The sequence below is a fragment of the Drosophila kikkawai genome, chromosome 3L (assembly GCF_030179895.1).
Source record: "Drosophila kikkawai strain 14028-0561.14 chromosome 3L, DkikHiC1v2, whole genome shotgun sequence".
Taxonomy (NCBI): Eukaryota; Metazoa; Arthropoda; class Insecta; order Diptera; family Drosophilidae; genus Drosophila; species Drosophila kikkawai.
Genome location: NC_091730.1, coordinates 12590999 through 12617710, shown reverse-complemented (window position 1 = coordinate 12617710; position 26712 = coordinate 12590999). Strand labels below are relative to the sequence as shown.

The 26712-nt window shown below is 36.3% G+C and overlaps 1 protein-coding gene and 1 long non-coding RNA gene across 9 annotated transcripts in view; one reads left to right on the top strand and one right to left on the bottom strand.

The window, feature by feature from the left end:
* Window positions 1-542, top strand: part of LOC121502290 (uncharacterized) — an 81582-nt gene extending 81040 nt beyond the window's left edge. Inside the window, exon 5 of the long non-coding RNA XR_011445054.1 lies at window positions 361-542. This is a non-coding gene — a long non-coding RNA (uncharacterized lncRNA). The remainder of the gene's footprint in view (window positions 1-360) is intronic.
* The window catches only part of Pdp1 (PAR-domain protein 1), a 59079-nt gene extending 33487 nt beyond the window's left edge, over window positions 1-25592 (bottom strand). The window contains exons 1-2 of one of the 8 annotated variants that reach the window (XM_041775534.2): window positions 11867-12186; window positions 9273-10552 (exon numbers count right to left, since the gene is read on the bottom strand). In XM_041775534.2, coding sequence (XP_041631468.1) covers window positions 9273-9375 — 103 coding nt within the window. In that variant the 5' untranslated portion in view covers window positions 9376-10552; window positions 11867-12186. Of the gene's footprint in view, window positions 1-9272; window positions 11308-11866; window positions 12187-25478 lie in introns of those variants that run through there. The other 7 variants (XM_017161101.3, XM_070286086.1, XM_070286087.1 and 4 more) reach the window with 7 other exon arrangements.
* Between the last annotated feature and the right edge of the window lie 1120 nt (window positions 25593-26712).

Below are 26712 nucleotides of genomic sequence, written 5' to 3'. Positions count from 1 at the left end.
ACATATCTGTGTGTCATTTTAAATATTTAATCGATGTCCCCTAACGAATGTCTCGACTTGCACTACACCCCTGTGGGTAGTCTTTAGCCTAATGGCCAACAAATTGTTGCTCTGACTTGAGTCAGCCACAGCTTGACCATAGTTACAACCCTTTTATATATTCCCGGAAAATATGACGACCTTATATACAATGTAAGTGACACACACAACAACACACACTGACACCCACACTGACAACTCTGGTCACGCACATAGAAGGCAGAGTTACTCGAAGCCACTCAAAACAAATTAAAGCTCAATTTGCCTTCGTTATAAACTAATCAATTCTTTATGCCTTCTCTCTATCTCCTTCTACCGCAGTTTTTATTGAAAACTTGATGGATGGATCAAAAGTAGAGCAATTCAGCAATAATTGGGATTGGATACCCCTTCATTCATATAAGAGTTGTGGTCAGGGATGCGTGCTGATTTGAAGAAAATGACAGCAGACAATGGCGGTTCTTAGAAGGATACAGAAGTTGGGATTGTTTTGACAGTTGGAAAAAAGATAATAAAGTTTTGGGAAATAAATAAACCATAAATAATGGAAATATATAGAGGTTTTATAAGTAATTTAATTATCATATCTTTTCTGCTATTCATACTATATAATTATTAATTTGTTCTATATTTTTCCCTAATATAAAATATATATTTTTAAACCTTTTAGATTCCCCCTTTGTTCTAATTTAATTTTTTGTTTTGTCTTAAATCCCATAGTCCTTTGTTTACGGTATCGCATTATACACAAATCGCCCCAAATTGGAAAATAAACTGCAAGCTAAAGGCTAAATTATTTATAATAAACCTCTACCAGTCCCCCTTTTTTGCCGAATATTCTACACCAAAACTGTCTGTGAATTTTGCTTTAGTGTTGGTCCGATAAAAATTGCACTTCCTGCGATTTGATTTATCGTAAACATTTACTGATAAGTCAAACCTATGTACATATATCTACAGACTGTCAATATCCAAAGGGAATACACATTGTTTGTGCAACAAAAGCCGCTGACAAAAGAAGTCTCTATGACAAATGAGCCAAGAAAACAAATAAAACAAATAAAATTTCAATTCAGCCAAGTGAGATTATGAAGATCGATGTGTGTGTATTCAAAAAAAAGGGGGGAGAGATAAGGGTAACAGAGCCAGAAATATATCAGACCTATAAAATATATCATAAATTGAATCTATCATAATTTTTCAGAATTCAGAAGTTCCAGTTCCACCGATGAGGAAGTTCCATTCATATCAACTTGAAGCCAATCTAAGAATGTTCAAGGTAGTTGCTGTTAAGATATACGACGGCTATTTGCTATATATATATATACAAATATGAAGAGCTCTTAAGTAATTCGTAGAATGCTCTTGGTCATATCAACAAAGGAGCCAGTCATAAAAGAGTCCATAAAAATGCAATTTCACACTCAGGCGATAAGAATTATTAAGTTTGTTTGCCCTGGAATCTACAAATTCTTTTTATAAAAGAATCATAAAAAAACGCAAGAAAAAGCCACTGCGGTATCGATCAATTTCATGTGTTTAATACTTAATTTTTTGGCATTTCTTTTATTTGGTTTTATGTCACAATTTTAAGCTTATCGCGGGTTGCCAAGGAGAAACATTTAAGAAACTATATAAAACAAAAGTCTTAAGCCAAAATAAAAAGCAGACGATTTAATAATAAAAAACCCAATTATAGTTATCTGGAAACAATTGATAATTGCGTCAGCGGCCCCCAAAAAAAGAAATGCTAATTGAAAGAGAAAAAAAGCACACATTCTATGTAGCAAAGCAAATTTTCCAAAAATATGTTTGTGCAATTAAAAATAAAACGAACGAATGTGGAGAATGAAAACAATTTTAAAAGGTAAATTAAGCTAATGGATGTTTCTTTTTTCTTGGTTTCAAGGGGGGAAACGCGGCGATGGTTGTCTGCCAAGACGCTCCAAATTGCAATTACTTGTTGCAGCAATTTTCATTTATTTCTTTTTGGCTAATTTTAGTTTCTCTCTCATTGGGATTTTCTTCTCCTACAAAAGCGTACCATTTTAGCACTGGCAAATAAAAATGTTTACTATTTTCCCTTAGTTCAGAATGTTTATTTGAAATCATTTTTCATGCTTTCTGCTTTCATTCTTCCCTAAGCTTTTTTTGTTTTCCTTTTTTTTCCTGCTGTTGCTATAGTGTTCATCATTCAGCACATGATCAGTGAGCTCCAAACTACGTCAGCAAAGTGAAAAAAAAGCTGATTATGCTAGAGGAAAAGCAGAAGTAAATGTGTGATTTTTGTTGACCCGCAGAGTAGAGGCTGATTAGGAAAATGCTTGGAAAAATAAAATTTAAATGCTTTTGATAGTGCGATGCATATATAGATGATCTTTCTGAGGGTAATTTGTCAAATGTCAAGCGCTCAGCGAATTTCCCAGCGGACAACAGTGCGTATGATTGAGCTAAAATTGCTACGTGCTTAGCACAGCGACCTTGAAATAAGGTGGAGCAAGGGGTTGTATTTTTGTATAGCTAACTAAAGCTGAATTTTGTAACCCAGGCTGTTCTGTGCTTGTTTGCTCTTAATTTCCTAGCTTGACTTAATATTACGTATCCGCCCCGTGGAACCCTGACATTTCATCACTTAGCCGAAATCTTGCCTCGTGTCTGAGTTTATTAAACGCTAAATGGCCAACACAATGTCTTTTTTTTTATTTTGCATAATTTTTCGTGTTAGTTGTTAAACTAAAACTCGTGATTCAGTTCAACTAATCAAAGAGCCAGCCTTAACGAAAAAATAAAAGCCAGAGCCAAGAAGAGGGGATTTTGGGGGCCTAAGGCAAAGCTCTTTTCTGGTATTTTTTGTTTTCTTAGTGTTTGTTAAAACAGCAAGCGAAACCTGAGAGACGCTAACTTGGCTTAAGATGCTTTAGTTTGGCTTACATTTACCAAGAAAGTGGGGGGTGGGAAAGAGGAAGGCTAAGAGCGAGAGAGAGAGAGCCTAGCATTACCGGCTCACAAGAGACAATAACAATTACACACATAATGAAAACAAAAACGTAAGTGAAATATTCAAAGCAATTTACTCGTGAGAGTTTGCCATAGGGAATTTCGCGCATGTTTACCGCTCTTTGGAGACTTTTCTCCCCACCAAAAAATTTGCTCTTTCTTACTCTCCTGAAGCTCTCCTTGTTCGCTCTCTCTGGCTTGTGTGGGCGTCGTATTTCGAACATGTCCTTCGAATTTCCGGGTTTTGCCACTTTGACATTTGCAACATGCTACGCCTGGCTAAAAGCAAGCTGATACAGAGGGGGGTGGTGTAATAGGGGGGAAGTGTACTACATATATTCGAGTGGCAAAACATTCTTCGGACCGAGTATACGAGTATTTTTGAGGCCCCAGCTGCTTCGGCTTCTGCCTGTGCTGCTGCTTGCTGCTTCCTGTTTACAACCAACACATGTTCAAACGCAGGACCATGGGACCACGACAGGACATTCCACAGTAAAAATCTCGGCAAAAAGGGGGCTGGGACCCAAACTCGATGTAGGTCTGTGTGTCTTTTGTGTGTGCCGCGAAGTACAAAGGAAGAAAACAACAACAACAAGAGAATATATATATCCGCGGGTGGGTTGTAACTGTAGCCTGTCTCCCCCGTGGTATTTTGTCGATTTTGAGGCACTTTGCGAACTTTGAGTTTCCTCCTTTTTTTTTTTGTATTTTTATTTCTGTTGCCATTTCTATTTCCCGTTCGAGTTCTCCTGCGCGCTTCCTTTTTGCCTTTTTTGACGTCATCGGGGCAAACAAATGAAGTCAACATTATTTCATTTATGGATTTTGTTATTAATGTTGCACGAATTGTGACTGTTTTAGTGCTCCCCACTATGATGTGTGTCCTGTATGTGTGTGTGTTGCTATTGTTATTTTTAGTGCTCAATTCAGCCGCTTGGGTTTCGTGACTGTTTTCCAACTTCCTGCCAGTTTGTTTTGTGTGCCACTCTTGCTCTTGTTGTTGTCCATCATTTTGCCAACAGAAATTCCGGTGGCAACGCCTACGAGCAACTTTTAGGACACCGGGGAAAAAAAAACAAACTATCTTTTGAGATTTGCTAAGACCTTTTCTAAGAAGAAGAGACTAACTTTTATGTTTTCTTAAACAAATAATTGTAAAATTAAAATTATTTGAAATATTTGATTTTTACTAACATGAAAAAAGTATTTTTTAATATTTTTTTTATAAAAATTAGTTGAAAATATAAATTATTTGAATTATTAAATATTATTTTAAATAAGAATGGGCTTCATTTTTCTTTCAAAAACCTTAAAATATGTTTACTTTTAAATTATAATATATATAAAATAATAATAAGCATTTTTTCTAAGAATTTTAATTATTTATCTACTAAAAAAATAACAAATGCATCTTAGCAGTATATAAATTATAGTGAAATAAAAAATTAAACCTTAAAATAGTGACCAAATTAACTTTATCTTCATTTTAATCGATTTATTTTCAACTATTTGTAAAGATAAATAAATATATTAGCTATAAAAACCCTCTAAAATTTTTTATAAATATCCTTAATATATATTTTTAGTCCCTGTTTTCTGCCAGTGCATCTGAACTCAACGAAAAATTGAAGCAAAGTCGGCGGGCGGCAAATGCCAAAAAGTGTTGCCTGCTTTCAGGCGCCGCCAAGAGGATACGTATACGACTAGTTATCCGTGTGTTAGTTTCAGATTTAAGTCGCTGCGAATGCTTGAACGTGCGCTGGCGAGTGTGTGTGTGTGTGTATGTGTGTGCTTTGTGGTATTTAACCTTAATTTGATTCCTTTTTTTCTTGCCGTGTTCCTTCTCCTCTTTTTTTTCGTTTTGAATTGTTGCCTTTGCCAGGTACAAAACGTTGCCGACAACGTCCTTGCTGCGGATGATACCCACACACATACACCTGCGCGGGGCATACATAAAGGTTGGCATGGCCAAATGCCAGCAAATAATTTCCCACATATTTTTTTTGTGCTTTTTTAAAAGGCAAGTCAGCGAAAATTGATTAAACATTCGCCCTACACTCGGACTCACACTTTAAGCTGGCCGAAGGCGTTTATAGATATAGATATATAGGAGCTGCTGATATATAGTCTTTTGATACGCATCGTGATCATGTCGAAAATAGACTGGCAACAAACATATTGTTTGACCGCAATTTGTGTGAACAACAAAAAAATTACCACACCAGCTGCTCGCGGCATGACAAATTCACACGCCAGCATTTTTCTCTGCTCAGTTTAAGATTTTCCGCTGCACTTTTCTCTTCTTGCCCCTGTAAAACATGCATATTTATGAAAATATTTTTCACACATTGTAGCCACTGTTGTTTGATATTTCTAGTACTAGCTTTTCACACATTTCGCTTAATTAAAAATGCAAAAAAAAAAGAATGCTGCTACGGATGTGATTTTGTCTTGAGACTTCTTGCTAGTCGCCGCCGCCATTCAGGGCAGGTTTTTCAATTAAAACTTTTAATTGCATAAAGCCAAGTCAATGAATCAATGGGTTTTTGGCTAACTTTTCCATAGGCAAGCCGGATTTCCAGCCCAAGTTCTGTTTGCACTTGGCTGATTTTTAATCTCTATCTGCCTTCAAGGATGGTGCTGGTGACACGCATTAAGAGCCAGGTTATCACTGCATTTGTGCGATTATATAAACATTGATTCACATTAGCAATCAATTGACGCAGCACACACACCCGATTGTCACCTTTTCTATGGATTATGTCATTGAAAAAAATGCTAGATTAATGATTTGCTGCTAATTTGCAATCAATAATGAAGGCATGGAAATGCTACGAGAGCCGGCGAGATAGTCAATCCCTGCCACTTGTTTACTCGGTCAAACAACAATTCGAGCTGTCATTTATTTATGCCAATTGCCGGCGCTTCGTTTTATGCAACATTGACATGCAAATCGAATAAAATATAATTGCCCATCAGCCCGGGACAGAGACAGCGTGGTTACCGAGCGGGATAGATGGATGGCATTTGCAGATAGCATTTTAAATTCCACTTGAAATAATGCATTCATTTGGCTGCATAATTCAATCGAACTAAACACAAATGTGATGACAATCAATTAGGTTTCTATTTAAAGTTTAGTTGAGCTAAAAACAATTCGTTTGCAATTTAAATTAAATACAAAGATAAACAGGGAAAGATACATTTCAATTGAAAGTGTTTTATAAATTCATTAATATAAAATGTGTTTATTTTTCTTTTAAATACTGTTTGTTTAAATGTCTTAAAATTCCTCAATCTTAACCAACTAAATCCTTTCCTTGTGCTTAACATTTTGTGTTAATTATATCTTAAAATTAATTCACTATATTATCTTTCATATATCACTCAAATATTTTTATTTTTCAGGAAAATATATGGAAAGTTCCCCCCATAAATTAAAGGCAGAAATCTAGCTCTATGAGTCTTAATAAGCAAATGACTTGGACTTGGATCCAACTGGTATCTTCTACATAAATCCCCTCTGTACCGACGAGTCATCCGCCTTTTGAATTGGATCGCCACTCATCCAGCTAGATACAAATCAAATGTGCTGCTGCTTATCAAAAAGGAACTAAAAACCAACTTTTGAGCTTTGCCCTCGACGACAATGGCACACGCAGTTGTTAGTTTTTGTATTTTTTTATTAGTTGGTTACACTCGAAGAATTTATGTGGGCAGACGAGTGATTTGTGCCAGACGAGAGCGACTTCTTAGCACCCAAAGTCCAGTAATCTTATCTCCGCCCCTTTGCCACTTGGTTCATGTAAGATTTTCTAGTTTGGCTTATCACTAGGCTGATTACTTCCCTTGTCCCTCCACTAAAAGCACTTTACACTGAAAGAATTGTATATACTTTAAAAGAGATTTTAAAGTTTTAAGATTCTTTACTTTTCTTTAATTTACTTTTATTTTGTTAACAGTTTTGTCTAGCTTTTCCTTTAAATGTTACTTTATTATATTTATTACATTTTGTTGTTGCTGTGTAACCCACGCTCTTCACACTTGCCCCTGGCTATCTGTAGCTTATCAGCCTGTTCCTGCCTCTTTTCCATCCCCCCCGATGTTTATTTTGCCGTATTTAACTAGTGTGTTTTATAAAGTGTTGTTTTTTTTTTAATGCGGTAATCAAATGCTTGTTAACACACAACACCGCATGGCTGATAAGAACTAAGGGAAAATTAACCAGAAAAAAAAAACTAGTTTACTAATACAGAGGCCTCAAAAATTATGCTACAATAAATTATAAAATAAAATAACAACTTTTTGGCTAGACATGGGAGAAGGTTTCCCAAAGGGGTTTCCGCTTATTGATTTATGGAAACAAAAACGTGGCGTTTGCTGGGAGGAGAAAAGGGGATAGGAAAACTTGCGCCCATACTTGGTAGAAAATGCTTTTCATTATGCTGACCGATTATGACACTTTTTAATGGCATTTTCTCGTTCTGCTTTTATGCTATTGATTTCTGGTTACGTTGCCGCAGGCCAAGTGGGCGCTTCTCAGTGGGCGGGGCAGATGTGAAACCAGCAAAAAAAATGCAACAGAAAATAAGAGAATTAAAATGCTTTCTGAATTGAATTCTTTTTTCCCCACAGAGATGGTTTTCGAAGCCATATGCTGGTCAAGACCAATTCCTTTCTTATGCAAATGTCTTTGCAACAGATTTAAAAAGGGGTTTACGGGTCTAGATTTGGCGGTGGGGAGTAAGGGGAAACTGAAGAAAAGCAGTCAGCACGAGGGCGTAGTAAAATTGCTGTGTAATTGCTTGGAAAAAGAAATTGGAATTGAAATGCAATGAAAAGTGGATAACAATTGCAGCAAAGTAAGATAAATGACAGCCTTGAGAGCATAAATAAAGGAATCACAAGGATTTCAGGAAATATATATATATATTTAAGAAAAAAATAAAATAAGAAAAGGTTCTCGAGAATGATATAAATTAGGATATTTATAAGGTTGTTTATATAGCATTTTATTTATAATATTGTTAATTATAAGAACTTATAATAAATTAATCCATTTTAGAAGCTAATTAATGTTTTTCTTTATTAAAATTATTATAAATAAAAAAAAAACCGCACATTTAAAAGCATAAAATCTCAAAAATAATCTAAATTTAGATTTTAATAATTATAAAATTCAAAATATATTGTTATTCCATTTTAAAAATATTATAAAAGTCATAAACTATTATTATTGAAACCCTTTTATATTCCTATTCATAAAATTTAGAATTTAATTCATAAAACAAACATCCCCAAATGGAAAATTCCACTAAAAGCATAACCAAAATTTCCCCAAACATTAATTATAATTAAGTTTAACCCAAAAAAGCCTTCATCAAGACACTTAAAACTAATTATTTTTCAAGCCAATCGATTGCTGTCCCAGATTGCCCAATGGGTTAAGGCACTGATAACGGCAACAGCTCGGTGTCCGGCGTCCGAAGGGGGGTTAATCGAGGCGGATCTGGGAAGGGGGTCACAGCGCTCACGTTCAACGGACTTCAATGACCCCGCAACTACGACGACGAGTACATGCGACACTCGCTTGACCGTGCTCTCATACACTTTAACCTTGCGCCAACCCTCGGCTCAAGTGTTCCCCCCTTGTGGACGCTTGTGGGTTAACAGCCTTATCAATTTTGATTTGAGGCGATAGAATAGATACTTCTATATATTACTTCAACGATGAGTGGTAGTAATGGGTCAGAAACCATCCCCCCAGAAATACAGGCCCACCTCCGCCTCGAATTGATTTATGTTTGGCAAGAAATGAAAAATGTTTTGGTTTTATTTTAAACATTATTCTGCCATTAATTTGGATTTGGGTCTTGCACGGAACGTGTCTGAAAACCCTGACTGCCTGATGTTGATGTTTTTAAGCCCCTACCAAAAAAAACCTCCCCTATTCCCTCGCTTATTTTGCATACATTTCCGGACGTGCGATGACCCAATCAAAATATAATTCGTATTTTATGACTTTGAAAGCTTCAGAGTGTCTTTTTTTTTCTCTCGATGTTTTCAAGTGGGAACAGATTGCCGGCACTTGCGGGTAATGATTCTTTTATTACCCCACTATTTTGGAGAACATTTCAATTGCAGACCTGCACTTTCGAGTACTATTATTATTATTATTACGAAACTACAGAACTATTTCCCTTTGATTTCGTTTCGGTTTGTGCTTTTGAACTCACCATTAATGCCGCTGATCAGTGGATAGTTACCATCACGGCCGCCAATTAAGTTTTTTAAACCAGTTTCGATCAGTGTTGGGGACGATCGCTCCCTGTCGCTCATTTTTTCATAAAAATTTCCGAAATTTTGTGATTATACACGAACAGAAAAGTGTCTTGTTGCGGGTTTTTTGTTGGCCTGCAGTTTGCTGTTTGCTTTTTTTGCTAGTTATTTCTCGCTGTTTATTCTTTTTATTTTATTTTTATTTATATTTTGTTTGTTTGAGTGCGTTTTCACAATGGCAACAAAATTTATAATTGTTGAATGGCAATTATAATTTTAATAATAATGATGTTAATCTCACAACAATAACAATTAATAATTAATCAATTATTTAATTATAACCAACGAATTTTTGTGTTGTTCTCACTTTTTTATTATGATTATTTTGATTTGGTTGCTTAGTTTAGTTATTTGTTGTTGCCGTATTTTGTTTTGCTTTGTTGTTGTTTTATTTAAATCACAATCGAAATTAATTTAATTAAACCTTTGAAAATATTGCACGTTCCCGTTACGTTTTATTGCTTCGTCTATATATATATACGATCTTTCTCTATAGATTTTTACATAGATATTTATATATAGAGCTGTATATAGATATATATATATTTGTATTTATATATGTGTGTATATTATTACTTTTCTGTTGGATTTTGTTATGCTTGCTATAAATAAAGGCACCGCGAATTCATTCAACAATTCTTAAACGCTTCTGCTTCAACTTAGTGTTTATGTTATTTGTATTTTTTAGTTTTAACAACAACGTTTGCGAGTACAACAAGAATTTTTTGTAGGGGTTGCTTTAAAAACTAATTCATGTATCTGTTAGCTGGGCTTTCGTTCTATGTTGAGTTATGTTAAAAGTACGTTTTTATTTTGTTTTTTGTCAAAGGTTTCGCTGACTTTTTGGTTACTTTTTAGTTGGTTTTTTGTGTGTTTATTTTAATTTGTAATTGAATTTGTTGTTTCATTGGCTAATTAAGCTATTTTTATAGCGTCTTTTCCTGCTGCCGTTGCTGCAAATGCCGAATGCGTTTAGTTTAGTTGCTGCATTTATTTTGCTCTCTGTGGCTTTTCTATTTTCTATTTTCCTCTTTCCGTTTCGTCGTTCTTTTTTTTTTTTCTTTTTTGTGGTTTTATTTTGTTGACAGTTTTCAGTTTGAAAAACGTTTAACGCTGCTGCCGATGAAACGCTGCTGAAATTTTGTTGTTAGGCTTTTTTTCTATTTTTCTGGCGGCACTAAAAATAAAATCAATTGCTTTTTGGGTAAAGTTCTCCTTTGCTTTCTTCGCTATACATATATACACATATGTATATTTGGTATTTATATCTTGGTAGGTGTGTGTGTGTATGTTTCTTCTTCTTTTTTTTTTGTGATATATCTCTTATTGTACAGTTATAAAGCACTAATATGGCATTTGCAATAGTTTTTGTTTCGTTTCGTCGCCCGGCGTGCGACTGAGATGGCAGATAGCTGGCGGTGACGAAGAAGAGGAAGCTGCAATAGCTTTTGGAGAATTGCGGTACACAGGTATATAGATGCAGGTGTGTAGGTGAGCAGTGTGGGTGGCGATCACACACGCGTAGCGCACACACACACACACGAACGAACGAACGAACGACAGGATGCGAGCGAGGTGCGACGGGAAGAGAGAGGGAGAGAGAGTTCGCGAAAAAACGACGAGCGCCCGACAGGGAAAATCGATGAAAAATGTTGACAACAGAAACGGATTCGGAATCGGAATCAGAACAACAACACACACACAAAGACACACATTATCTGAATATATATTATATTTTATGCGATTTATTTCTTGCGATTTTACGTTTTATTTGTATTTAATTTAATGTTACTTTCTGCGGAATCGGTTATATTGAAACTATTTGGTATCCTTTCTGCTTTCTGGAGAGGAGAAGAAGGTTTATGCGGTGCGTTGCTCTTGTATCCGCGCGTATCCGTGCGTTTGTATCTCAACGAACGACGCTCGACGTGTGACTCGCTGCCGCCGCCGCTGTTTTTACTGTAAAAACCATGACTGCGCGACGCTCGGCTGCTCGGCTCGGTTCGTTCGCTGCGTTGTGTGGGTGTCGGCGTGTCTTCGTGTCCGCTGCCGGCGTCGCTGTCGACGTAGCGCGCATGTGACAAGCGCCTATACAGGCACCACCACTACCAATACCAATGCCGAATTCGAAGTTCGAAAGGTCGCCGAAAGAAATACACGTAAACGCGCGAGGAGGATGCGGAAGTGGGGCCAACTCTACACGCCGAAGCTTTCTTATTCACCGTTGCACTCGGCGGTGCATTTCCCGCTAGAGCGAGAGGTAGTGGAGACTAGAGAGTGCAGGAGAGAAAGGCCGAGTACGAGAGTAAAAGAGAGATAGAGGGAGAGAGTGCGCGCAAGTCAGCTGATTGTTGTTTCTGTTTGTTTTACACTGCTTTTTGCACTATGAACAAAACTTGAACATTACACTCACGCACACACTCGCACCTAATCACACACACAAACCCACTAAGATATATATATTTATTCCGATGTTTCCACGCAGACAAACCTACAAACACGCGCTAATTTTTGTGAATTATATTTCTTAATTTTTATTTTGTTGAGAGTTCCACATTAATATTTCACTTTGCTTGGATTTTATTTGTTTCAACTGCTTGGCAGTGACACGTGCTTTTCGGTTGGTCTTAATTGAACTTTAGCTCTCGGTAAAGCTCTCATTATAATTAGTTTTGGGTTGCTTTTGCTCTTTTAATTGCTCAAAAAATATTGCCAATTTTTGAGTTTAAACAAAATTAATTTTTTAGTAAATTTTGATTTTTTGATTGTTATGTTTTTAGCGTGGCTTTTGTGGCGCTGAATGTTCAACTAACTTCTGACTGGCACACGCTTGCAAAGTGTAGAAACACGCCGCCCGCGAGAGAATCTGAGAGCGCGAGCTACAGAGAGCGGCTAAGGGCGAACTCACAGATACAGATTCATAGTGTGCTCGGATTGAGATACACCGCTCTCGCACGTTGGCGCTCACGCGGCGGTTTCTCTCCCGCGTGTTGGGATTTTTATTTTTGGCAAACGGCGCGCGCAACTCAAAAAAAAAAAACAAAAAAAACAATTGTTGAAAACAAAAAGGGCTTTAGGAAAATATTTAAATATTGACGCCTCATTAGGTTACAAATATTTATATTTTCTAAATACTTTTTAAAGCCTAACCCCTTTTTTAAAAATAAAAATTTATGACAAAACCAGTTGAGAATTATAGGCCTACGACATAATTTAAAGCTAAAACCGATCAATATGTGTTAATTGTATATCAAGATGTTTGAAAGAAATTTAAAATTATGCTGTGCCCTAATAATTCCCAATCTACTAAGGAAATTTACTTTTTATAGCTATAATTTGGTCTTGAGATATATGGTTTTTCAATATTATAATTAGCTAATATCCAGTTACAATGCAATTTGAAGTTTTAATCGTGGAAATACACTTGACAAGCTTAAGCTTAAACTTAAATTAAAGCTTGATTGCCACTCTCTCTTGCTCTCTGAATGGCCCCCTCCCTTTCCAATGCCTCTAATTGCCGTCTAATCACTTGGCCTGGCCTCTCTCTCACTCACACTCGCGCCAAACTTTTGGCATTTTCCACTGCGTTTCAAAGTTCACATGGCTCGCGCTCTCTCTCTCTCTCTCTCTCGCTCTCTGTGTCGTCCAGAACAAGTATCTCTCGCTTAGAAGTATCTGAGTATCTGAGAGATCGCTAGCCGGCCAATTTTTATTTATTTTGCTTCATTTCAATTTACTCATGCAAAAGTCGGTGTTTTTTATTTTTGTTTTTTGCTCTCTGCTTGGCTATTACGTCAATGGAACCAAAACGCTGACGTTTGTGGTTGTACGAGTATCCGTAGATGTATCTGCTAGTGTAGCCGTATCTGTATCCGTATCTGTATCTGTATCTGTATCTTTTGCCTGTGTTTGGCACTGCGGCAACTATAGCGTTCATTTCAATGTTTTTAGGTTCTGTCTTTCGCTCTCCCTCTCTGATTTATCTGCCAGTTTCTTTATTTTTCACTATTTCGGTTGTGCTTTTTTTTTCGCTATTTGTTTTTTTTTTTTTTTTTGTTATTATTTCTAACAGCGACGTCGACTGCAGCAGCGCTCACGTGAGTTGATTTCATAGCTATGAAAACCTTTTTAATGTGTGGAAATTTTTGTTAGTTTGTTATAGTTGTTTTTGCTTTTATTTCTTTTCTGTAATTTGTATAAATAAACACAAAACTGTAGAATCAAGAATAGAGAACAGAGCTCGGCAAGACTCGAGAACTTTTTGTGCACTTTAGCCATTTTTGGCGGTTAGAGGGGCAAGAGGAAAGGGGGGTCAATGGGTCCGCCTTGAAATTGGTCTTCACAAAATAAATAATAATAATAAATATTAAATTCAAAACCCAGGTGGCAACCAGCACCAGTTTGGACCTCATGTTTTATTCCGATTAGAACGAAACAAAAAGTATCTGCGCTGATAAGGTTCACACTCAATTAATTGCCGCGAGTAAACAGAATAATTAAAATACGAAAACTGATCATCATCGAGCCTATTTAAATAGTTTTTTATTGACATTATTTGCACTATATAAAAAGAATGAATGTTATTTATGGAACTAGGCGTAATCTTTTATATCTTGATGTTTAATTAATGGGATTATTTTTTATTTTAAATATGAAAAATGAATTTTTAAGATAATAACATGCATATTTATTCAATCGAATGTATTTATTTGTATACAAATTATTATATTTATTAAATTATCCATTTAAAAAAATATTCACTATTTGGTTAAATAATTTCCTCTAATATTTATTTATTATAAGCAATACGCAATGAACTGTTTACTATAAGCCTGATCACGACATTGTCAACCCTTTCAGCTGCCCAAAATTTCCCGCTGACCTTCATTGATGCTAACGAACTAATATAGAGTTCCAACGATGGACAACCTTCGGCGAGATCAACAACTGATCAACTACAAAGCGCTTCGTATCAGAATAATTTAACCGAATTTGACTGTACACTAAAGCCAAGGGGATTCGTGTACTATTTTGGCCATTTTGGCGGTGAGTCAGGGCCCAGAAATGCCAAAGAACAGAACCAGGGGAAATGTATACTCAAAGTTAAGGAACCCAAAAAACTTAATTTCTTCGAACGAAATAGAACGAACACAGAAAAACTGTCGCCTGTCATCATGTGACATGAAGAAGAACTAGGAAGCGGTGGCAGGAGAAAATCCGAATTTCGAATCCAAATCCGAAAGCCATAGACAAATAACTCGGCACACAAATATATATATTGGATGAATAGATGGATGTGTCTTCTACTTTGTAGCTTCTGGCTGTGGCTACAAGGCGGAAACGTCATTCCCATTCAGAGAGTTCCTCTGCGAAACGTGTTCGAGCCCCATAAATTATGGCGAGGCGACTGGGTTGACCCCCTCGGAAAACCCCCGTCTGACCCAAGGGTCCACCATCCATCCATCCAACACCCAGCAACATTTCCGAGTACAACAAAAGAAAGACAAAGCGCCAAATGAATCTGAAAGTGTGGGTGAACGCATTTTCGAACCCAAAAATATGAATCGCCTTGCTTTAGATAGTTCCAACAATGTTGCCCATCACGAGATGTCATTCTGTCAAAGAACCAACGGCGGACACCTCTATATATATCGCTGCATATACACCTATATTGAATATGCAGGGGAAAAAATAAAGGAGAATATATTCTTAATTTAAGACTGATTTATACTTTATTAATCATGTATTTAATCAGATTTATTCGCACAATATGCATTAGATCTTTTATATAGAAGATATAAGACCTTTTTAAAAATGGGAACGTCTTTAAAAAATCAGAAAACATTTAAGAGAATAATCTTACAAATTCATTTAACAAATTAAATCTAAAGATCAATAAATTTCTTGATATAAAAACTTTAAAACTTCATATTTTTATTAAAAAATATGTATTCCACTTTTTAAATATTACTAGTATTTGCTTTTGAAATTTCCTCAGTGTACATCCATGCGCCTCTGTACCTAACCCTAACCGAAAATTTATTTGCTTTGGCATTTCTGAAATGTCGCAGGCAGCGAAAAATGGATTTCGGATTTTAGGTTCTCCGCCGTGTGCTGGCAAATATGGCTCACCTTATCGGGACTCTGCTGCACATATCACCAAGCAAACACACACGGTCCGAAGAATTTCATATTCTATATGTAGGTACACACGAGTTTCTTATCAAAATCCATCGGTGACCGGCCTTGGGCATACATCAACTACAAGAAGTTGAGTTAAAGTTTTCTGCCCTCTAAAATGCACCACCAAAAGGCGATGAAAATCGAAAATCCATAAGAAACAACAAACCGAAATTCGTTTAATTAGTGGACATTAGCAGGGACCTGTCATAGATACAACATCTACGCCGAAGATCATCATGTTTAGCGATCTGCGGGATATGTAGCAGAGCATTCCTATACCTATGTGTATTCCTCCGCCTCTGTTTGTTTCTCTAACACACGCTAACACTCGGATGGAGATTACCCATTATCAGCTAGCCCAGCTAGCTGCATATATGTACATATGTATATCTGTTTGTATATACCCCAGAGATCTGAACTACATTTTGCTCTATTTGAAATCTCGCACATTTATACGAAACGAAACCGAACGAAACCAAAACGAAAACGGACGAACGGCGCAAACGACGACAAGTTGTACAAATTAACGTACAAATGAATGACGGAATTAGTACGTGTGCTCTTTGTTGATCTTTCGAGAAGATTAGGGGAAGCCATGGGGGATATAGCTTCTGGTTCGCCTCCACTTAGAGGCCCTTTTCTTTTGGTCCAAAATTTCTTTAAGTAAACTTAAAATGTCTCCAAAGCAGGGAGAGAGAACACTCCCAAAAAAAGATACACTGGCATGAACTGCACTACTTTTCGGATGCCACATGTATCTGCTGAATACACTCGACTGAGGCAATTCATTAGCAGCACGCAAATGAATTAATAACACCAAACTACGAGAATATTTTTCAAGTTTTTTCCTTTGTTAGCACTTCTCTCAAAGGGTTAAATGTATGCAATGATTGTCGATTTGTTTACACACTTTGATCTATCTCTGGTTGAATAGATCGCTAGATGCATGGGTACACAGACTGATGAATAGAAATAATTATGATGGAATTAACTATTGCCCGCCAATTGTTGTTAAAAGGGGAAAGGAAAACAATTTAAAAAATGTGGAAGTCAACAGTAGCAGATGGCATAAAGTATATGATTAAGTATCTAGTATATGTTTTTGAATACATAATTATCTTGGAGTAAGGGCACCTGAAAAGTTGTGGAATTTTATAAAATGAAAAAAGCTTAGGAACTTCTGGTAAAAGTAGAGGTTATTTTAAATGTTATTATTGTATATAATAAAATATTATAAAAATTCTGCAATCCAAAAATTTTAGTTTAAATATTTAAATTATACTTTAAAGCATTTATTGTACTGCTTTAATATCTTAAAAAAATTCTTAATACCTAAAAAAACCAATTTCCCAAAAATATCTGTATATCAATCCTTTAACCCTCACCACTTGAAACGACTTCAAAGACTATTCCCCTCAACCTCCATATGATTAATAGAGCACCCTAAAATGTCACGGAATCTCCAAGTTTTTCTAGTTTTTCCCCTCCCTGTTTTCCTTTGAGGTGGTGGCCCCATGCCCACTTTCCTTAACCATTTAACCACTCCTTGGAATAAAAACGACAAACAAACAAATAGATGGACAGAAAATTTTCATTTTTTTCTTTCTTCTCCTTCTTTAAAAGAAGTCAAACATTTTTTTAACTAACAGCAACAACAATATTGATAATTTCAACTGCACTGAAATAACGAGAAGTGCAAACAAGGAAAAGAAAGAAAGGAAATCAACAAACTCACAGAAGCTTCAATGCCAAAATACAAAATAAATAATAGAAAAAAAGAAAAAAGAATAGATGATAAAGAAGATGGGGGCCACGTGACGGCAGCAACAAAAGCAAAACAAACAAAGCATGCACGACTTTGCCACCCACCACCCACTGCCACCACCCACAATCTCCTGCCACCCAACGACCTACTGTTTAACACACACACACCCACGCATGATCATTTATAAACTGTCGGTTTCGTGTGCACAAGTATGTGTGTTTCTATGAGTTACATTTTCTTGTTGTCCAAAAGGGAGAAGCACTTGGGGAAACACTGGGGCAGGAAATGCCCTAAGTGGCAGCTCACGCACTTGGTTCTTGGTCGCCCTGAAAAACCTTCGAACTTGAGAGCTCCTTCAACGAGTTTTTGAACCAAAAGGGGGGTATCTGGGCATTATAATACAAAGTTATTATGTTGAAATCCACGAAAACTCTCTAATTAACACACACAAAATTCCAGACTATTTAGTAATCCCATAAAAAGTCTGTTTTATCCACAGCAAATCAGTTGGCCATGCGAGAAAAAATTAGGAAAATTCAATAAAATTTTAAATAAACTCGAATTATTTTTATTTACTTAAAAAATGTATTTTTGGATTTTCGAAAATAATAAAAATAGTAATATCCTATTCATAAATTTCAAAGTTCAAGACTCAAATAAATATATATTTAATATATCATTGAGAACAAATTTAACATATTTTATAAAAGTACTCCCAAAAATTAGAATAAATTATTTATACTTCTATCTATCTTATATATTTCTTCTATATTTTCTACATGACTTAAATTTATTTTCCTAAATCGAGCATACCTCTACAATCCCTCTAGCAATAAAAACTGCTATGCAAAAGGAGCCTTAGAGGCCAGCCAAAATAAAAAAGAGAAGAATATAATGCTACCTGGGTAACCATTTTGATTGAGCAATTCTATTTTATTGAACACTATTTTTTGTCAGCCCCCTCCTCCGCCGCCCAGTACCCCTTTGTCCAGTTAAATGGGCAATCGTTTTCCGTTTTTATTGGCCAACTGTTAATTGAATTAGTTTTTTTTTCTTCATCGTTTCCTTGCCCCTTCTCCACTTTCTTATCAACTGGCAAACAGATAGGAATATTTCTCTATTTCCATTCTTCTTTTTATTTAATGCCTTCGATGAGAATGTAAATTCAATTAAAATTTTGCGTGTGACGTTCGCAGACAAAAGGCGCGTGTGCGGGGGCGAAGTAAGATAGGGGGGTATGGGGCGGTACAGAAACTATGGCCACACAAATTATTTATACTACACACTCATATAGACTCACCTTGAACCGAGCATTTTCGTAAAAGTTTAATTTATTTTTGCCCGAGCCAAAGAACAAATAAATACAAATCAGAGAGGGATAGAGAATTAGAAGCTGAGCAAGAGACAGGTGCACAGAGAATAAATATTTTTGTATTAAAAAAAAACTAAAAATAATATTTAATTTACTTTTTACAGCTATAATTAAGTTGCAAAGATTTATTTTCTATATAAAAAAACTTTTTTTATAAATATTTATATTTTAAGACAAAGTAAAGCCATCCTGAATAATAACATACATATGGATTTTTTAAGATTTAGATAAAGTTTAATCTAAATAAAAAGTGAAAGTACTTCGAAGGATATTTTAAAACCATAAACATAAAGTATTTGTTTAAAAATCAATAATAAATTACAAAATATAATGAATATAATATATAATTTTGTATACTTTTTTTCTCTGCCTTTTGAAATGTTGCTAAAAACGAAAAAATATCATTAAACTCATATTTTTCAATATATATTTCAGTGTATCTTTTGCTTTCTTGATTGCTTTTCGTTGTTTGTAATTTCTAAGATATTTTACATTTGCGTTATTTTGAGAAATCTCAACAATTTTTCAATTTACTGTCAGGCAACGATGATGACGCCGGCAGCGACGCGGGCAGCGTTGACGACAGCGTCAACTGTCAATTAACGCAGAATTTTACCGTTTGGGGGTGGATTTCCGATGGAGTGGGGAGGCGAGGGCCAAGGGATGGAATGGGCGGTAGCTGAGTGGGGTAAGACATGGGCTTAGGTCTTGTGATTGATCTGTGCGGCAAATTCCTGGTTGGGGGCGTAAATGAGCAACCGAAAACGTCTGAATACCATAGCCCCCGACCACTTTTTACTTCCCCCCCAATGACAAGTGTCACTTACAATGAGTTTTTCCAACAACAACAAAAAAATTACACGAAAAAATAACAAATCCATGGAACTGTCAGCGTCACAACTTCACACGCCGATCACCTTCCTTTTTCCAGCCACAAAAATAAAAACAAACAAGCAAACATATACTCTTCTTTAGGGACTCTACAGCAATCTGGGCCTGCCCTTTTCGCTGTCACTGCTCCTGCCAATACATCAAATTGGAAAAAAATACGTGCACCGAAAAAAATTACACAAAAATCGGTTGTTAAACCAAATTTATAGTTTGGGTCTTCACAAAGATACAATTTTTAACCTAAAATCCACAGAAACCAAACAGTTTTAAGTCACTAATACTTAAAATCAGTTCAAATATATCAGGTATTTCTATTTTATGAAATGTCCATTAAAATATTTAATAAATTTATATCTTTATCATATCTAAAAACCTCAATTTTTATAGTTTATAATAATCATTGCCAAAAATAAAACTAATAAATTTTGTATCTGTAACCGAATTGAGTTTCAGTTTCAGCTTCATCTTGCCTCGCTCTCAAGTGGCGCATTTTTCATCATCTGTTGACACTTTTGCCGCTGGGCAGCAGCAGACCGCAAAGGCAACAAAAACAAGCGATAAGCGTATGTGTGTGTGTGTGTGTGTTTGTATCTGTGTGTGTGCGAGTGACCCGGCGCACTTGAGCTGCACTGCAATTCAAAACAAACTGACATGGAAAAACCTCTGAGAGCTCCGCTCAACACGCAACAACAACAAAGCACTTAACTTCACCACGTGCTTATTTAAGTTGGCTTTTCAATTATTATTTTTTTTTATTTTATTTTTTGCCGGTAGCTCCCTCTCTATACCCTCTCTTTCTATAGTTATATATCCACCTCTTTTGCTCAACACAGTGGCATGAGATGCTGCGAGTATGTGGGTCTCATAATTGATTGTTGTGGTCGCTAATTAAGCCTGCGTGTGTCATTTTCTTTTAATGGGGGGGGAAACAATGGTCTCAATAAAATTTCAGTGTTTTCTATGTGTTGTGATAGTTAAATTTCAATTGATACATTTATGTGGAGAGCAAATGAAAATTATCATCACGAATTTTGGAAGAAGTCTTATTTTGACACCCGCATATCAATTACTTTCTATAGCAAAGGAAATTTTGGGAATTATAATTAATAAGTATATTTTGATAAATTATTTCCATAGGGTTTTTTAATCATGCAAAGATTATCTGATTTTGTATATTTTGTTGAAGTACAGTCTATATTTTAAAATATGTAGATTTATTATTTCATTATTTATTTTATTTCCATCTATTTTTTATCTATCTATTTTAAATATATTTTTTAATATAAAAATGATTTATGGATTATCCGATGTGCTTAGATTTTTTTCTATTAAATTTTAAAATCTTTTTAAGCTTCTATTCTGCCAAATTTGCAAGTGATTACTTTTTAAGTTTGCTCCACTGCCTCTAATCGCTTTTACAGCTGGTCACTAGGCCAAAACCAGTTATTAAAGTTTTTCTATCATTTGATATACGAGCATACAAATACATATATGTATATGTATGTATCTATTAATTTTTTTGTTTATTTCTAAACTTGGCCTTGTGTTAATTGGGTTTTGGCCATCTAGAAATTCCCCCCAACAATTTTTAGCATTTTTCGTTAATCCAATTTCTGTGCATTTTATATTTAGTGTGAAATTTTATGGCCGATAAAATTACAATTTTATTCTGGCACTCGAACACACACACACACAGATATACATATACCAATACCATTCACGCAATAAAATAAATAAATAAAAAGCTCTCTGGCTTATTGGCCTTTTTTCATAAAATGTTCTTCTTGATTATAGTTTTGCGGTGGCTTTATTGTATTTATTGTTGTTTGTGTGGTTGATTGCCTGCAATTTGTATGCGAAACAGCGATGGCAAAAAGTACCGTTTTTATGTGTCTTTGTGGCGCCTTTTAATTGAACCGCATGTGTGTGAGTGCACGTATGTGGTTTGATTGTGTGAGTGTTAAGCCAGGCTCGCTCTCTATCTTTGATTTTAACTGGCTTAGACTCTCTTTTTTCGCTCGCTCAACGGTCTATGTAAATTGGCGCTTTTATTTGCGTGGCAATGAACGATCGCGTTTTGCTTTTGTTTCTGCCGTATTTCAACACGTGTAGATTGATATCGCTTTATCAAGTTCGTCTCTATCAGTCGGTCTCTTTTACACTTGTGTAATATACACGGCAAAAAAACCGAAGCGAAAAGCTTTTAATTTTGATTTTAATTTGAAAGATATACTTTTATTTAAATTGATTAATTGAACTCGTTCTAAAAAAAACAATAAAAAATCGATGCTTTATTTATAACAAAAAATCAAGAGTTTATAATGTTAATACTGATTAAATAAGCTTAAAATAATTAAACTTTTGCAAAATAGAACTCAATAAATAAGCGAAAGTAATGCAGAATATGAGAACCTGAAATCATTGCATACTTTTGCGCAAAAAACAATCTTTTTCTTCACTTATGTATACTTCTTACGGCATCCTTAAGATACAGATTTGCCTCAGAAATTGTTTAATTTTTAAAATAATGAAAGTAAGACCTACACAATTCAATTCATAATTTTATGTATCTTATAAACTTTCAGAGAATATTCCTAAACTCAGAAATATTTCTTACTAATCTACAAAATATCCCCATAGTTCCCATTCCCCAATTGAAGTGATATTTCTTCCTGTGTAGTTCTAATTACACCCACACACACACACATTCGCCGACTGGCAGACTGATACACGCACACAGTGACCGATTACACCCGCAGACCGCAATACATGTGTATGACATAATATTAATTTTTGTCGTCGACAGAGACGTCGACGTTGGCGGCGACGCGACGACTCCCCCATTTCATTTTAAGCCTCAGTCCGTTGTCTGCCCCCTCCCACCACCCCCTTTCTGCGACCCCCTTTGCCCCAGGTCACTCTCACCGTTTCGCATTCGCAATTTGAATGAGTTCCAGCGGGTGCAAGAGAGAGGGCCTGCTTATTACAGCACTTGATGATGGCGCTGCAGTTTTGTTTAGATTTCTCTGGTTTTCGTTATTGCAAATTGACGTAATGGCCAGCGGGATAGAATGGGGCGAAGGACAAGTAAGATAAGGTAAAGAGAGAGAGAAAAGACCCGGCTTTTCTGCTGACTTTATTAAATATTTAATTCGTATTTGTGAGCTTAAGTATCCACGATTCCCAGAAATCGAGGCTAAGGAATATTTATATTTATATAAAACATCTGAGAGCAGGGATTTATATCGTTTATGGCTCGGCAAGAGTCACTCATATTACTTGTTATTATTTAAAATATAAGATGAGGTTTAGTGCATTTTTTTACTGTTTATAAAGAAATAGTTATTATTGTTTTAAATAAACTAATTGAAAATTTGCCTAGAAACGTTTATAAATTCAAACTTACTACTACATTCTCCATCCTTATTTTATAGATTGGTTTGTGCTCAAAGGTAAAAAGACGTCGATATAAATAGCAGGTGACGGAACATCATGCATATCATCAAGACTGACTTGATAAACCCTTTTTCCGAATAAATGTCTGGCGGTCGGTCAGGGTGAATCTAATCTAAGTAAAAAGGCAATTTCCCTTTATGGCGCTATGGGGACTGTACCAGACCAATTCAAAACAAATGCCTTGGCATCGCCTCTATGCTCGATGCCCATACGTATAGTATATATTGGTATACTATACGTTTTTATCATCACGCCACCAACAATCCAAGTCCACTTCCACTTCCAATTTCGCGTCCAAGACTGACCGAACCCAAATAAAACGCCTGACTCAGATTGAGATTGCCCAGAAAATTTCCAAAACTGCCCAGACGCGTTCGTCAATGTCTTATACTTGTCTTTTTGAGGGGCGCGTGCCAAGGTTCCATTCAGGTTAGTCGCGTGTTTTTTGGCGACCCGATTTCGGCCACAGATTAGTGATAGACAATGATTTGTGGAATCAGCCTCCCAAGAGCTGCAAAGAGTGCGAGTATGTTTTGGTTTTTTGGGGTCAAACGCTTGCGCTTTGCATTGGCAAATTTTCCATGCCGCAAAGCGTGCGCTGCGATCTTATCTGCCGGAGCGAAGTGAATGGAGCTCTGAGAATCGAGGAGGTTCTGGGACAGCCACGAAATCCCCGACGACGACCTGACCATGTGATCAGATCCGATCGCTAAAAAACCCGAACGACAGATGGGGAGAGTCGGTGTTGAATAGAATGGGGCTTACGCTCTCACGAGCTTTTGATCGGAGAAGCTTTGTCGATCGGCTAGAAGAAGTTGCTAGAATATACCCATAAATTATAGGGTATAGAAAATTGCACTGAAGGAAAATTATGTTCTCAGGGTCAAGATAATTAATAATTAAAAGAAGAGAGGAATTAAAGTAACTAAGCTATAAATATCGAGACATAAGGCAGGAAAAAACTCCTTTTAAGCGAAAGAGCGAGATATCGCTTTAAGTTTTTTTCTGTGTAATAATAGTAAAAGGTGATTATTGCTCGTAAACTTATAAATACAAATTCTCGGTCCAGAAACATATTATTCCCACCATACCACCTGAAATCTTGGTGTCTGGAAATTATTTCTGAATAAAGAAAAGTCTTTATGTGACGACCTGTTCTTATCAGGCCCTATTTTCTAAACGTGAGCGATGAATGACAACCTGAGACTCCCTTCCACACCGTGTGTGCTCTTGCCGTAAACGTTTATAATTAAACTAGTCTCTGCCTCTCTGCTCCATCCTCATCATAATCATAATAATCATCATAAGGCACCAGCCACAACTCATTTTTTATGCGGCCCAACTATATCATGAGGGTAAATATTTATAGTCGCCTGGTAACCTCGTCTTTCCTTTCCTCCTGATAAGAAATAACGAAGCCGGCGACACGATGACAGTGCAATTGATTGTGATTGTGGGGACGACGTCGTCGCTTCTATTTCACCAATTCTGGACAGCAGTCCATCATGGTAACCAACTGAAAAGTATGCCAGAATCGGACCAAAAGCCAAGGGTCTCTAGAATTTGATCGATACCCGGATACTTGATTAGTCTGATATCAAAGGCAATAAACGCCGACCCAAGATCCAATGGGGTCAGGTTTTGGAGTCATATCAATCGCTGAGTTTATACAGGTTTATCTGTGGGGAAGTCGTTTGGTGGAGTGACAAGGTGTTTAGGGGGTATAAAGGGGTTTGGCAGCTACAATATATCAATTAGGCGGCATATGGACTTGGCTAATTAATGACAGCATGCTGTGTAAATTTGCTACCTGCGCAAAACAGTGATCACTCTAATGACTAATTGTTGGTTTTTTAAAAATATTTTTGATAAATTCAACTTCCAAAATAACAACTAAAAGTTAATTTGAAAATCTGAATTTAGGTTAATTAAAATAAAATTGTTTCTATTTTGGTTTCCTTAACGCGATCTCACTGTACCATGTGCAGTTTTAATTGAGAGCCGATCTCAACGCACTCCCTCTTTCTCTCCCTATTATTATGCGTGTGTTATTTACCGCTATTTGCCAAAGACTCCGCCGCATAGCAAACAAAAAGGCACAATAAATGGCAAAAATAAAAAATGTCCAAGTAGGGAAACCAACTTGTAGTAATCAGGAGGCAACATCAAATAATTTGTCACATGGGGGGCTTAATCCGCGAAAAAAAGTACGCAAAAAGCTTTCGCTACACACCCACCCAGCGCTCTCTTTCTCCCGATCCCCAACCCCGCTCAAGTTCTGGGAGTGTGAGTGAGAGGCAGAGCAAACAAAACTTATTCGCACCTTTACCATTGCACGTGTTTTGGTCTTTTGTTTTTGCTTTTCGCGGTGTCGTGAATGAACCGGAGTAGGAGAGAGTGGGAGAGTTTGAGTGGTAGTGGAACTTTGGAACGTACCTCTTACGGATAAATCCATGATATTCTCCCTGGGCTCGCACATTTGGGGCTCTCTCCGGCACAACCGATTACCAATCACCAATAACCGATACCGATACACACACGCGCAGCAACAACGCTTAACTGAAACTATTTTCGAAAAGATTAAATCATTTTCATGGCGGCGCGGGGGAGCTTGGAACACAAATTGAAAATCAAAACAAGAGCACCTCCCCGCCGTCCGACTCTTACAACTCCATGTGCTCGCTCTCCTTGGCTCTCACTCGCTCTTTCGCTGCAGCCGGTGGAAATCACGTGGTTGCTATCACTGGAGCAGGGGGTGGCGCAGAGCGGGGGAGAGCGCAATTTGAGCGCCCGGCGAGTGCCATATGCTCGTCCCGCTCGCACCCGTTATATAAGGCTTATGTAACAGAGAGTCGCAGAGGCATGCGCACATGGCAACAGTGGGAATAAAAATAGAATCGAATATGCTTTATAAATATTAATATGTATCAAGCCAAAAAACTTCTTAACAAGGTGGGATTAAAGTAACGATAGCACTTTGAGTTCAATACATTTGAGTTTTAAATTTCGTTACTAGTTAAGAATAAATTAAAAATTATTTAATTATCTTGCGATAACAAAACTTGATCGAAGAACAGTTAATAAAATATATATATTTTATTTTGTTTTTTAATATAAGATATAATATTTCATTTTGTGATACAGAATATTAATAGAATTTCATAAAGAATTTAGCAGAACTCGGAAATAAATATAAGTGAAATATATTTACTTTATTAGTTAATTCTAAATTAATGTTATTAATTTTACAGTATTATTTCTTTGGTTAATGTGACAGGAAGGGTTATGTGCACAGTGCGTCAAAGGGACTTTAGGCACCTCGATTCTGATAAAAACCGAAAGATCCTAGCCCCAAAGCTTTATAAACAGGGCCAACACATCAACGCAACGCAATCAAATTGATTGGCAAGCTGTCCCCCCAATTTAGATACCACATAAGGCAATGGAATTAGTCTGGGTATTATAAAGCGTAGGAATCAGGAGGGGTACCCTTCTTGGGTATCGGGACAAATGCTAATACCGCCGGGGAAAGGAAAAGCATAACGAATTTTGATAACCAAAAGTCGCATTATTAGGTCTAAAAATAATGTGTTGTAATGAGTTTAAATGTTGTGAAAATAACGAACGGTTTCTACCCTTCATTACAAAAATATTGATGTTTGTAGTAATT